Source organism: Dendropsophus ebraccatus, chromosome 1 (assembly GCF_027789765.1).
Source record: "Dendropsophus ebraccatus isolate aDenEbr1 chromosome 1, aDenEbr1.pat, whole genome shotgun sequence".
Classification (NCBI taxonomy): Eukaryota; Metazoa; Chordata; class Amphibia; order Anura; family Hylidae; genus Dendropsophus; species Dendropsophus ebraccatus.
The window spans coordinates 196,344,089-196,357,893 of record NC_091454.1 but is presented as its reverse complement, the minus strand read 5'-3'; the positions used below and the strand labels follow the sequence as shown (position 1 = coordinate 196,357,893).

Genomic DNA, 13,805 nt, shown 5'->3' with positions numbered 1-13,805 from the left:
TGTGTTTCTATAGTAATCTTATTCTTGCTTCAAACTGCCGCCTTAAAATCTTGGAAAAAAGCCAATAAAAATGTCATAGTGGGTTTTTTTGTTTTTTTTTTGCAAAAATGCCAGATGTTAGCTGAAAGTCAATGTACGTTTATGATCTGCCTAAAGACCCTATTACACTAAATGGTTATCGTCCATATTTGGCCAATTATCGGCCAATATGGCTGATAATCGATTTGTGCAATAGATCAGGCAACGATCAGCTGACGCGCTGCCGTTTCTCCGTGCAATAGAAACACCGCACTTACGTGTGTAAGCACTGGCAGTGAGTGGGGATCGAGAAGCAAGCAATCGTTGACCTGTGGTCCAGCAACTAGGTTATGTGATGGCAGAGGAAAGAAAAAGTTCAGCTCACAAAAACGCCTCAATCATAAAAAAAGAACATTCACACAAAAAGTCAAAAACACAAGAAAAAATTTGAATGCATGGAAAGAGACGCATTGGCCGTTGTTTTTTTTACTATGTTACTATAGTAATCTTGTACCTTTGCCATGATGTCACTGGACTACTGCAGTCTATGCCTGCATTATGTTACTACAGTAATATTATATCCTGTACCCGTGATGTCGCTGGACTACTGGAGTACTGTCAAATATTTTTATGTTTAACTTGTTCAAAAACCTCTGGGGTCTTATTGCATTTGCCCCATGATGTACCTGTTATCATCCGCCTTAGGCTATTTTACACTTCTGTATGTGCTAGGAAAGCTCCGGACATATACATCTAACATTTCCATAGGCCCTGTTCACCCAACAGAGGTAAAAAAAAAAAAAAAGAGTGTCCCCTTTAAAACTCTCTCTCTCTCTCTCTCTCTCTATATATATATATGTATACATGTATATACATATATATGTGTATATATATTTACATTGGGAGCCTATGGCTGTTGGATGCCACTTTATACCTATACACTGCATTGTACAAAGCAAAATGCAATGTGATTAAAAATAAAATCCTTACAAATGGTTTATTGTAATGTAATTGTAACTTTTCTGCTGAACCTGATCTAAATAAGGGGAGGGTAACTGTTTCAAGGTAAGGCTAGGTTATGATATATTGCTTTATGGGAAGGGGGGATACTGCAGAAGAGGAATGTAACCGTATGCCAGATATATATTTTTTTCTAGTGCTGAAGTAAAGCACAGACCATGCAAATGTATGCTAAAATAAAGTCTATACTCTTAACATTTTGTGCATTCGAACTATACATGCATAGTGTACTGTATACGACATACACTTGAACACATGATGGACGGAATAAACTAAGTGTCGTGTAAACAATACATTAGTATTGGCCATACGATTTAGAAACTTTAGATGGAAGCTGATGATTTCATGGATAAAGTATGTGAAAAGCTAAGCAGCAGATTTAGGTAGCCAGTGAGGTAATGTGTATGTATAGGGTAATGCACACTGGAAACAGTCAATTGTGACCTTTGTTAGAACAATTAGCCTTCATATTGTCCCTTAAAGGAATATTAAAGAGAATCCTTCTGCTCTCCTGTCTGTATAACAATTTTAGAGCATCTTACTGTTCTGCATTGTGCCTTTTCCCAGAATTTTATTAAGAAATTGACAACTGGGTGTTACCATTCCTCCTTGTCAAAGGGGTGTGTCTTAAACTGTAAGCTCTGACTGGATAGTGCCATAGTGTGCAGGGACACATGCCCAACAGAAAAGATCTTGTTGCTAATTTATTCATAAATGTCTAGTTGTAATAACAGAGAAACAGCACAACACAGAGCTTTAGGCTGCCTTTACACTGCCTCTTTTTTTTTGTCAGAAATGCAAATTAAAACGCCATGGCCAGATGTTAGCTGGGAGTCAATGGCTTTTTATGATCTGCCTTGCACACATGGCATTTTTCTTTGTGTTTTTTTTCCTCCTTTCTACCGTTTTTGAGGCTCTGTGGCAGTTTAACAAAAACGCAGCATGCTGAGGGTTGGGCATTTTTTCGGCAAACTGCAGCGCTTTTCTCCCATAGACTTCAATGGAAATCACCAGCTTCACAAAAATATGCCATAGCTTATGCATATGGTGTTTTTTAGGGGGAATCCTGAGCGTTTATTTCATAAATTGTTAATAAAAAAAAAACAACAACACATAGGGCTCCCCCTATTTCCATAACCAGCTGTGTTAAAAAACCAAACAGCAGCAGCCTAGTAGTACCAGGGTGGGAAGGGCTATTTTTTAGGCCCTCCCCAGCCTAATAATACTAGCCTGCTACCGCCCAGTCCAGGAGCGTCAAATTTGATGCACCGGGACTACTGGTACCCGGCTCTTCACAGTACCCCTGGTGGCATTGGGTACTGTGGTAATATTAGTAAGTCTGAAAGTAAAGATAAATAAAACACAACACAATAGAGAAAAGTATTTTATTTAAAAAAGAACACCCCCCACACCCCTTGTTGACCATTTTACAAAAAAAAAAAAAATTGAAAAAAGCTGGTCATCAACGTAGTCCATCGAACCCGACGTAATCCACAGGATACTGATATCTGAAAAACAAAAGGGGAAAAACACCAAAAGGAAGGCCAGGAGAAGAACACCCTGCTTACAGTCTGGCACACAAGAGGTTAAGTATGTCACCAGACATATTATTTCATGGGGAATGCTAAATAAGCCTGGAGAGCCGTTAGGTTCTCATATATATTTGTAGAGTTCAATTCAATCTATAGCTACAGGACCTGCCTGTAATGCTGCTAGACAAGACTCACTGGTGGCAGCGCCGTCCTGTCCACTTCTCTGGTGTACTTCATGCTAGTCCTAAGGGGTTGCTTGTGTGTTCTGGTATCTTCATCCTCCTTCTGCCTTAATGACAACACTGGCCACTAGGGTGCACAGGCGGCAAACTGCTCTGAATTTATAGAGGCAGCTTGTCTCCACCTGCTACTGCCGTCTGCCAGTCCAGAGCCATCTGTATCTATTTAAACTAGCTCTTCCTGCTCCTCCCTGCCTGAGTGTTGTTGGATTATATCATCCCAAGCCAAGTTGTATCCTGCCTGTTCTTCCGATTATGCTTTCTGCCTAACCCTTGCCTGTACTGCCTGCCTTTTCCGTTGCTGACTTGGATTGCCTGACCTGCCTCTGAAGACACCTGCCCTAATCCTTGGCCTGTCTGACTACCAGATACCGCTCTGACTCTCCTGTTTACCACGAATACTCGGCCTGATCCCATATGCCTAGCACTGACTTTTGGGAAAAAGCTGTTGCTCACACCAGGACCACACTTGTGGAGTGACCTGGTGTCCTAAAGCCGCAGAAGTCCAGCGTACGCATCCTGGAGTGGGATGGGGGTGAAGACCTAGAGGGCACTTACCCCCTGGTGTGGCCCAAAGCCAAACAGGTTGAGTAGAAGAGCGGGTCCATACGTGTAGTGTTACACTGCCATCACTTTCTGGCCTGGAGAGGTACTTCATCTGGAGCGTACATTCATCTTTAATATATTACATGACATAGATATATATTGTTAATACTGCACGTGTATATTTATAGCCATATGTCTATGGCTCGTAAAACAGGGTCACTTCTGTTTGTTGGAATTCTGTTCCGTAGTTGGGCCATAGAATTCATCAATGCTATCAATCTGGCAATATGTTACTGTCATGTTTATAAATACGTGAGAGATGACTGCTATTGGCCTGCCAACGTGCCAGTGTATGCCATGTGCAGCCGAAGCAGGCATTGCCAGTAGAGCAGTCCAAGAGATCTTGCACATGGCAGTCATTTATGGCGGAATAGCATTGTTCTTTTCATACTGAAGCTCAGGACGGGTGAGGTTTTACAGCAGTAGTAATATAGCCGTGTGTGGGGTGTCACACTTTTTATGGCTTCTTCAGATAGCATTTTATGGCCATAATATGTATGCTGAACGTAACACTGAATGGGGTTGGAGGAAGTGGTCAGACTAGCGTATTCTGCTATTACCCATTCAGTCCTGCCCCTTAGCTTGGAATGGAGAGTATCGGAGTATCTATCTTGGCAATGGTGTGGGTCCCTGGGGTTATAACTTCAAAGGGGTTGGCCACTTTATAGTAAAATGGTTCAGTGTACAGTATTAGTAAGTGTACTCACTGTATATAGTGACAGCAGCTCTCTGTGTACCTCATAAAGCTAAAATCAGACTCCCCTCCTCTAGGCTGTGCTGTCCTGCTCTGTGGTGAGTCTGTCCATAAGATGGCCTACATGTAGGAGCATATGACCATGCCCCGCCCCCAGTGTCCTCCATAGGAATATACAGGCTCAGTAGTGGACACTGGGGGGGGCATGGTCACATGCTCCTCCATATCCATCTTATGGACAGACTCACCACAGAGCAGGACAGCACAGCCTGGAGGAGTCTGATTTTAGCTCTATGAGGTATACAGGAAGCTGCAGTCAGTATATACAGTGAGTACACTTACTAATACTGTACACTGACCTATTTTACTATAAAGTTGCCAACCCCTTTAATAATCTGTATATATGAAAAGTTGCCTGGTCTGGGCTACTGAATCCTAGAAAAGGTTGTATTGCTCACCTGTATCTGTTATGGTACCTGGCAGTGAGTTGTGTATGTGTCAAGGGATGTAACCATCTTCTTTCTATATAGAAATAACAATGTATATTGCTAGGCCTCCATGGCAGTAATGTTTCAGAGATACCTGTGAGGTTATGGAGACCTATATAATAGACCGGAGGCCCAGACCAGCTTTCAGTCCTATGTCTGGTAGCACACTTTCTTCTCATGTACTGAACGCCATCCTCCTCTCATCTCTACAGTATATCAATAACTCATTGAGTCTCTCGGTAATATCACTCCCACTGAAGGAGCCGCAGCTTGTGACTTCATCCCCTCTTCCCACACAGCACAGGGATTACTACTCTCCTCTGGAATGAAGGTTACCCACGACATGCACAATTCAGACCATATTCAATATTAACCCCTTGGCACATAGAGATGTAATAAACTTCACACCAAGGTGCGGTCACATTAGGGTCATCTATTTGACGCCCAGCACAGCAGAAGTGGAACGTGCCTCAAAATCCAGAGAAATTCGCATGTGTAAAAAGGGCTCAGGCTGACATATACATGGAGCTAGTCTACGCTAAAAGCCATGATCCTAGGGGAATATACCTCCATACATGCTAAGGAGTATATAATATCCTTTCTAGATATGTGCTATAAACTATAGGTTTAACTGCCAAGATCCGAGCTGAACAGTTTCTGTGCTGGTTTAATTGGGAATGGGGGTTTAAAATCGACGTGCTGGCATATCCTAATGCGAGAAGGGGTTACCAGCATTTAGTGACATGCTTTACGGCAAGCCACATGGACATAGACAACAACAGACAGGATCTGTCCCCTTGGGATGAATGTGAAGCATTACTGTGCATACTCATACTGCTATTGTCTTATATTGATGCTATCTATCTACTGGTGTCACCTGTTGCTGCAATTCTGTACGGATCACTTTACAGAAGCCTCCTGTGTACCCTAAATTTTCTTTAACTGATTAGTCAGATACTTGTTCTTTTATTCCAACCTGTTTCTATTTTCTGACTAATTTTTTTTAATTCCCTTTTTGTACATTGTTATGGGGGCGGCCATATTGCCTTGACTGTTCTTAACAGCATTTAGTGACATGCTTTACATTTAGACTCATGGACGTAGAAAACAACAGACTGTCCCCTTTGAAGAGGTCATTCCACACGGAGCTGCAATTGTGTCTACTTATGTCAAATGTTGCTGCAATTCTGTACAGATCACTTTACAGCAGCCTCTTCTTATCATCACAGACAGAACAGGAAGTCTCAGCTTAGTTTTAGTCCCAGTGGTGAGAATGAAAACTGCAAGATTTTCAAGTTACTTTATAATGTAGATAGAAAAAATATCACAAAAAATTCTTTAAAAATGTTTAACATAAAAACATTTAATAAACAATAAGTCATTTTCTGACTAAACATTCCCTTTAAAGGGGTATTCCTATCACCTAAACTTTTAGTAGGTGATAGGAAATGCAAAAGAAAGCAAAATGTATTTCTTTTGTAGTTTGGCCCTTTGCGTCCCTGTACAGTTAAGTGTCACTGTTGTTTTATTTTTTTTTTGCAGAAATCAATAGTACAGGCGATTTTAAGAGACTTTGCAATTGGGTGTATTAGCCGAAAAAAGTTTGAAGCTCTCCCCCGTCTTCATGATTCTCCTATGGAGAGCGGCGAGGCGGAGGGAGACGAGGCACCAAAACAGGACAACAAAGAGTTAATTTACAGGTACATCACTGGGCTATCTCCTCTGCAGTCAGCACTGACCTCTTAATACCGGCTTTCACACAGCTCCCACTGTGTAATCCTTTGTTCTCTGCTGGGCACTAATCTCCCTACTTCCCCTCCCCCCTCCATACACAGGGCTCGATGTAAAAGAGTCGAGATTTCCTGATAATGAGCAGTGAATGAGAGAGATGGGGAGGGGGGCGGGGCTGGGGAAAGGTTTTTCCAATGCATAATGACATATTTGCCTAATAAACCCAATTACAAAGTTTCTTAAAATTGCCTGGACAATTGATTTCTACAAAAAAAAAAAAAAAATGATAATAAGACAGTGACACTTTAAAGGCTCATTGCTTATGTTTCCGACCACCTCTCTGTTCTGAACATGATGGCTGGGATCCTCGGCAGCTGGTATGTTTTTACTCCCTTTGGGCCCTTGCACACTATGGAAGTTATGCAGATAACTTGCCGCGGATTCCGTGGACGCGTCCGCTTGAACATCTGGTCCTCCCACAGGCTACATTCTAGGCTAAGGTGGATTCCACCGTCCGCCCAAAGAATCGACATGTCACTTGTTTGGGCAGACAACGGAATCCGCCTGACCATGGAGGAATGGAGCCTATGGGACTGGCGCAGAGGGAGGGGTCAGAGAGACAGAATTCGCAGCAAGTTGTCCATGTGATTTTCATAGTGTGCAAGGGCCCTAACTATCTCTTACTGTGGTTACACATCTCCTGGAGAGGGGTGTAAGCTCAGTAGGTGACAGAAATGCAGAGCCAATTCAGCTCAGCATACCATCATTGCGGCCTGCACTAAACCAGGAAGTAGGGACACAGCGGTGCCAATCTGAATTAGGGGAGATGGCACCCCTTTAAGGCTTCAGTACACTTTATACTTTTGTCAGCTGTACAACATTGGCGGTCATTATAAAGTGTGTGGGGCTCTTCCAATGCTCCGACAGATGTTGTTGTGGAGATGGGGAGACAAATCCCTTTGTTCTCCGAGAGATAAGCTGCAGCCAGAACTGTCTGTCACCATGGGCCAAAGCATTCACCAACAGCCACGTAATGTTGCCAAAAGTATACAGCAATGTGCATACCTCACTGCTTCCAGATCAGGCTTTATTACCCACCTTCCTGATCAGACACATTGGCCCAATTGTACATTTATATGCAACCAATAGCAGGAAAGGGTGTAAAATATATACTGGAGTAAACTGCCCATAGCAACCAATCACAACTCAGCTTTCAACTCTGGTCAAATGAAAGCTGAGCTGGGATTGGTTGCTGTGGGCGGTTTACACTATGGGGTGGGGAACAGAAGAGCTGTCAGTTTATGGTTATATATATATATATATATATATATTATATATAATTTTAACATTGTAATCCCCTCAAAGTCATAAAAGACTTTTTTTTTTTGGGGGGGGGGGGGCAATATCTTTTATTGCCAATTTCCCCTGCAAGTGGTGCTTTACATCTATAACTGGGCAGACTTGCCCTTGCTTTACAAGCACACAGATTACCTTTAACGTGATGCAGGAGAGTTGTGTTTTTATTCAGCTCTATAACATTTTTAGCACTAAAGTACCAAAGAAGCTGCCACCACATGCGCCCCCCCCCTTTCCTCAATTGTCATACAGGGCTTGTCTTCCAGAACTAAGCCCTGTATATCAATCTGTAAAATCAGGGAAGGGTGGGGGAGGAAGGAGGCATGCATGCTGCAGCTTAAGGCCACATTTACACCTTCAATACAGAACACAGACGTGGAATGCATGTAACAGACTTCTCCCTCGACCGGGTAGCATCTGTGATAAGATGCTGGGAGCGGGAGAACTCTATGCATATGTGCCACGCTGTAATGACAGAGCCAAGCGGCTGATACATTACAGCACGGCACATATCTGTATAGTCCCCCAGCATCTTATCACAGATGCTGCCGGGGCGGGGGGAGAAGTCCGTTATATGCATTCCACGTCCGTGTTCTGTGCAGAACAGCAATTTTGGTACTCAAGCTAACAGATCCTCTTTAAGAGGTTGGGTTCACATGTACCAAAATTGCTGTGGATTTCATGGCGACATCCGTTGTGCTTCCGGACACTGTCAGTTTGAATAGGCTTACATAATTGCAGTAGAATTTTAATTCCGCTGCAAGTATGTAAAGCACTATCACCCTTAACCTGCCACAGCACACTGAATACTTTGCCCGTCCGCGCTCCAGCCTGCTTCTGGGGCTTCTGACGTTTCGCTCAGCCAATCTGACTTCGGCAGGACAGTAAGTGGGACATCAGGGAGCCACAGAAGCAGGCCAGAGCGCGGACAGGTAAGTATACACTGGGCTGTGGCAGGTTAAGGGGGATGGCGCCTTACATACTCGCAGCGGAATGAAAATGCCACTGTGAGTATATAAACCTATTCAAACGGATCTCGCTGCAGAACTTGCAGCATAAAGGGTGTCAAGTATATGGATGTCAAACACATACTGAACACACAGACCTGTTTCTAGGGATGAATATAGCACTGCATTGGGGCACAATCTACTTTATGTGTGCTGGCAGAAATACCGTCTGGGTGACCGGCTTATCCAGCTTTATCTAGGAATCCTCTGCAGTGACAAGAGTGCACTTATATTCTATACGGTGTAAGCTCGTATAGACTTTATAGACGTAGTTTCTCATCATCATAAATTTAGACGTTTACTCCGGTATTGTAAAAGTTGGATCCATAACATTTTTTTTTGTTTGAGTTTAGAGCATTGTAGAAGTGCACAAATTTATACCAACTGGTATCTTGGTTTCTTCTTAACAGTACACAAGATTGTGGATACGGTGACGTATAAGAGAGGGGAACTCTGTCACTACATGTAGCACCAATACTACTGTAAGCTGACCTCTGCATAGTATTCCTGATTCAGTCACACAGAATGGAGCAAAGGGCAGGGATACTCAGAATACAGAAATCAGATGGTTACTTGTGTATATAAAGACCATTGTAAGTTTAAAACCTATGAACCAAGGTTGTCTTCCAATAGTTGCACCAGGATCAGCGCACAACATCTCACACACTCACCGCTTACATTTAGGAGACCAAATAATGAGGAGGCACAAGGTGTAAAGGGCTGGGGGTATGTATTATTATATTACTGGTCCCGAGCCATAGAGGAATAAAATACAATACAATGTAAACTGGAATTTAAAACACAGACGACCAACAAGCCAGACATAAGGCTCCTGTGTCCATTAATGGTGGTGTCCGCTTGGTACCAGCTTGTAATGAGCCCCACAAGATGGGCAGCGCTGGGCCTCTCCCTTGTGCAGCCAGAACCAGATGACAGCGGTATTCTCCTCCTCACCTGTGTGTGAAAGTGACAGGATGAGAACAGAAGACAATGGTTAACAGAACTATACAAAACAATGGCCGAATCCTGACCAAGGACTCCATGGATGCAGCAACAATGCGAGACCTACTATTATGTTGCAGCTTGAAAAGACAACTCCTACAAGGTCTGATGCCAGCGATCTGGTGAGAGAGCCTTTTTTCCTTCACATTTTTTGTATATATCCCTGTAACGTGGGTACACCCCACAACCAACACTCCTCCAGGGAATATGCAATGCTTTCTGAAAGGTCTCTGCCCTGTGTGAAACTACAGCTCCCAGCATGCTTTGCCAGCCCTTTAAAGCATGCTGGGGAGCCACAGTTTGGAGGACACTGTTGTACAGGAGGTTGTGTTGTAAGACATGAAAATATAGAAAACAATTGTGCAGTTTGGACTTACAGATGCAGCCGACAATCCTCTGGTCATTAATGGAGGGGACAAGATGAGGATCTTCCTTGGTCCCTTTGTAATGCTTAGGCTTTAGCATGTTGTAGGGATCCTAAAAGAGAAACACATCATTTTAGTTAACAGTCTTCCAGGGGTTAAGAAAAACATCTAATAAATGTATAGTTTTATTTTCATAAAAATTTGTAAGTCTAGAATTATTATGTATTTGTAGCTTATAGTCTTGCACACAGTGGCCAACACACTCACACTATCAGTAAAAGTGACCCTTGCGCCCCCTATTGGCAGCAGCTCTTACACTATTTGATTTGAAAGGGATTTGTATAATAATGTTATTTACAGAATAAATAATCAAAATAGCGTCCTTACTAATCTGTTATTGGCCGTGGAATGTTGGTGTCCTGCTCTGGAAACCTGTACACAAGCCATGCAGGCTCAGGTAACATGTCAGCCCTACTAGCTCTACTGGACGATATGGTTACATCAATCCAGGTGCTGGGGCTCACCTAAATGTAGGATCTGCGGGGATGCAGACTCCAAGGATCAGCCCCTTGTTAACCAGACACAGTGCCATACATTTGGTAGTGACTGTGCCTGGTACTGCAACATACCACAGGTCGCTCCCATTAAAAGGCAAACAGATTAACCATGACATCATTAGACTGGATTTACATGGCTCAGTGATTGAAAGTGTAAACCAGAAGTGGGTCCAAAATTATTTTCTCTCTATTCACTTCTGATTTTGTCTTACAAATACTCATGCAAAATCCTGAGTAAATACTGCTGTGTGAAGTCAGCCCTACTTCTTCAGGGCTACACGAGTTATGTGTACTTATTCCAGTGTATACATACCCACATGAGCCAAGTGTTCTGTGCATATGTCTGCATGTTATGTCTGGATTCTTGCCATTCTCTTCCTTTTGTGTGTGCGCATGTGTTCACACCTTTTCTAATTTTATTTTATTTTTTTAAATCAATTGTGATGTTTTTTGAGTAAAAGTAATTTTATATTTATCTATCTGATCTAGTTTTTTTTCTCCCCCTATTTAGTTAATGCAGTGACGGGATGCTGTAGAACAGGTAGAGTATTCCGCATGCCTTTCATTAGGGAGAAGTCTGGCCAGACCCATGGGGAGGGGGAGGATAAAAGAAATAAGGTGCTCTTACTTCCCCCACTCCATCACTGCTGGCTCCATACCGCCGCTCTGGACCCTGGACATTTCATGGTCTGAGCCGGGACCCAAGTCATGACGAGTGATGTCCGCTCAGCCATTCAGCGGATGAGGCGGGTCCACACTACGGCCGCTGACTGGCTGAGCGGACCTCCCACATCATTACCTGGGTCCCCGCTCAGACCAGGAAGCAGCTGGGGACCACAGCGGCGGTACGCAGCCACCTGTGCTTGAGCAGGAGAAGTAAGAGCACCTTATTTCTTTTATCCTCCCCCTCCCCAGCACTTGCTAAAAAATTGATCTGCCAGGACCTAGCGTTATCAACGCTGCGAGTCGGTAGGTGTGAAGGCACCCTTAGGGTTCCTTCACATGTACCGGATCCACATCGGATTTCACGCTGGGAGTTTGCTGCGAGTTTGCAGCGAAATCCGCTGCGGATCCTGGTAGTGTGAAGGTCTATGGGGTTACATATCTGCAGCGGAATTTTCATTCCGCTGCGGATATGTAACCTGGCCCCTTTAACCCCCTGCCGCCCCGGAGCATACATGACCTGCTCCAGGCTCCTGCTTGCTTCGGGGCCTCACAGTATTTCCTGGCAGTTAGCCAATCAGTGTGCTGCCCCGCTGCAGCGCACTGATTGGCCGACCGCCGGGGGGCTCCAAAGTAGGCAGGAGCCTGAAGCAGGTGATGTATACTCCAGGGCTTCCCCCGGCCCAGAGCATACATTACCTGCTCAGCACAGCAGCAGTGTGAAGCTCCCAACTCCCGTCGCTCCTCATCAGCCAATAAGTGCACGGGAGCCTCACACACAGCTGCAGAGCAGGTAATGTATGCTTCGGGCTGGGGCTGCGGGCGGCCGGGGGATAAAAGGGCCTGGTCACATATCCGCAGCGGAATGAAAATTCTGGTGCGGGTATGTGACCCCATAGGCCTTCATTATACCAGGATCCGCAGCGGATTTAGCCGCAAACTCACGGCGTGAAATCCGCTGCGGATTTGGTATGTGTGAAAGCACCCTAAGGGTAAATTCACACAAACCATATTTGCTGCAGATTAGATGCTCTGTAAATCAACTTTGCTGAACACAGCATCAAATCCACATCTGATACCCTACATGTGAATGTGGGGAGATTTATCAAACATGGTGTAAAGTGAAACTGGCCCAGTTGCCCCTAGCAACCAATCAGATTCCACCTTTCATTCCTCAGAGACTCTTTGGAAAATGAAAGGTGGAATCTGATTGGTTGATAGGGGCAACTGAGACAGTTTCACTTTACACCATGTTTGATAAATCTCCCCCATAGACCGTAAATGTAATCTAATGCTGAAATACATCAGACTAGATGGAGGTGAAGGGTATAACAGTACTTACATCACCATGCTTCAGTGCAGTAAGGATTTCTCTCTCTATTCCGGTGGCCTGCTCCTCATCGCTGGGAATACCTGCAGAGAAATGAAGTGAGAGGTCAGCACTCTCTATACACCATGCACAGCACACCTGCTTATGGCTGCTTCACACTAGACCAGGGATGGAGAACCTCAGCCCTCCAGCTGTTGCAGAACTACAATTCCCATCATGCCTGGACAGCCAGAGCAAGGAGGGACGAAGGTGTCCCCATCCCTGCTCTAGTGTAATACTGACTCTTTATTGCATCTATATACGTCTGACGATCTGCAGTGACACCTGTCAGTCAGGACATGTGACCATAGAACAGACACTTAGGTCCATTTAGTGGTCATAAACCTTTTTTTTTTTTAAACACCTAAAAGGTAAATATCACTATAGTTTCCCCCCAACTTATGGCAGAACTACAAGTCCCATCATGCACTGGGAGTTATAGCCTCACAGTTACTCACGACCATTTCAATTTTGTATGCAAATTTATAAGGGTAAATGTCTGCTGTAACATTCTGTCATCCCCCCCCCCCCCCCCGGTAGTCAGCTAAGACGTCATGCAGAACTATAAGAGACTGGCTGGGCTTCGAATGAATGAAGCCCTAATAGAATATAGAAGCACTCACCTCCAGCAGACATATGCCTGGCGGGGGCGGCCGCCCGCACAGCGCTGGTTCTGGTGAAGGCGCGGACCGCGCTGCGGAACAGTAACCTTGAAGCCATGATGAAGTCGTCTCCTACCGGCGGCTGCACACAGAGGGCAATCTCAGGATGTCATGCGTCACTTCCGGGCCTGCGCCGTCCGGGAACTGGGGAGTTGTGTCACGTGATGAGATAGTAATCTCCGCTCTGCCCGCTAGCGGGCGGGGTGTCACGTGATGAGATAGTAATCTCCGCTCTGCCCGCTAGCGGGCGGGGTGTCACGTGGTGAGATTTGTTGTGTTCGTGTTTGAGCAGGGAAGCGGCGCTTCATGCAGTTATGCATGTAAGGACCGTGACGTTGTGGCGGGTTGTAGAGAATAATGTCAGGTCTTTGGAAGAGAGCAAATTACAACATACGACTGTTTCCGTCAGCCCCATAGACATTTAAAGGAGTTGTAATGCGCATGCGCGACCACTCCTCACTGTGGTCGGACAATCAGGATCCCGTCCAAGTGATTG

At 44.5% G+C, this 13,805-nt stretch overlaps 1 protein-coding gene across 1 annotated transcript; it reads right to left on the bottom strand.

Annotated features, from left to right (window-relative positions):
• Window positions 1-9,404: 9,404 nt before the first annotated feature.
• COX5B (cytochrome c oxidase subunit 5B) lies at window positions 9,405-13,428 on the bottom strand. Its single transcript, XM_069943580.1, has 4 exons — window positions 13,271-13,428; window positions 12,621-12,691; window positions 10,071-10,170; window positions 9,405-9,645 (listed from the first exon to the last, which is right to left on the bottom strand). The coding sequence occupies exons 1-4, from the start codon at window positions 13,365-13,367 to the stop codon at window positions 9,533-9,535; spliced, it is 381 nt and encodes a 126-aa protein (XP_069799681.1). The 5' UTR covers window positions 13,368-13,428; the 3' UTR covers window positions 9,405-9,532.
• Between the last annotated feature and the right edge of the window lie 377 nt (window positions 13,429-13,805).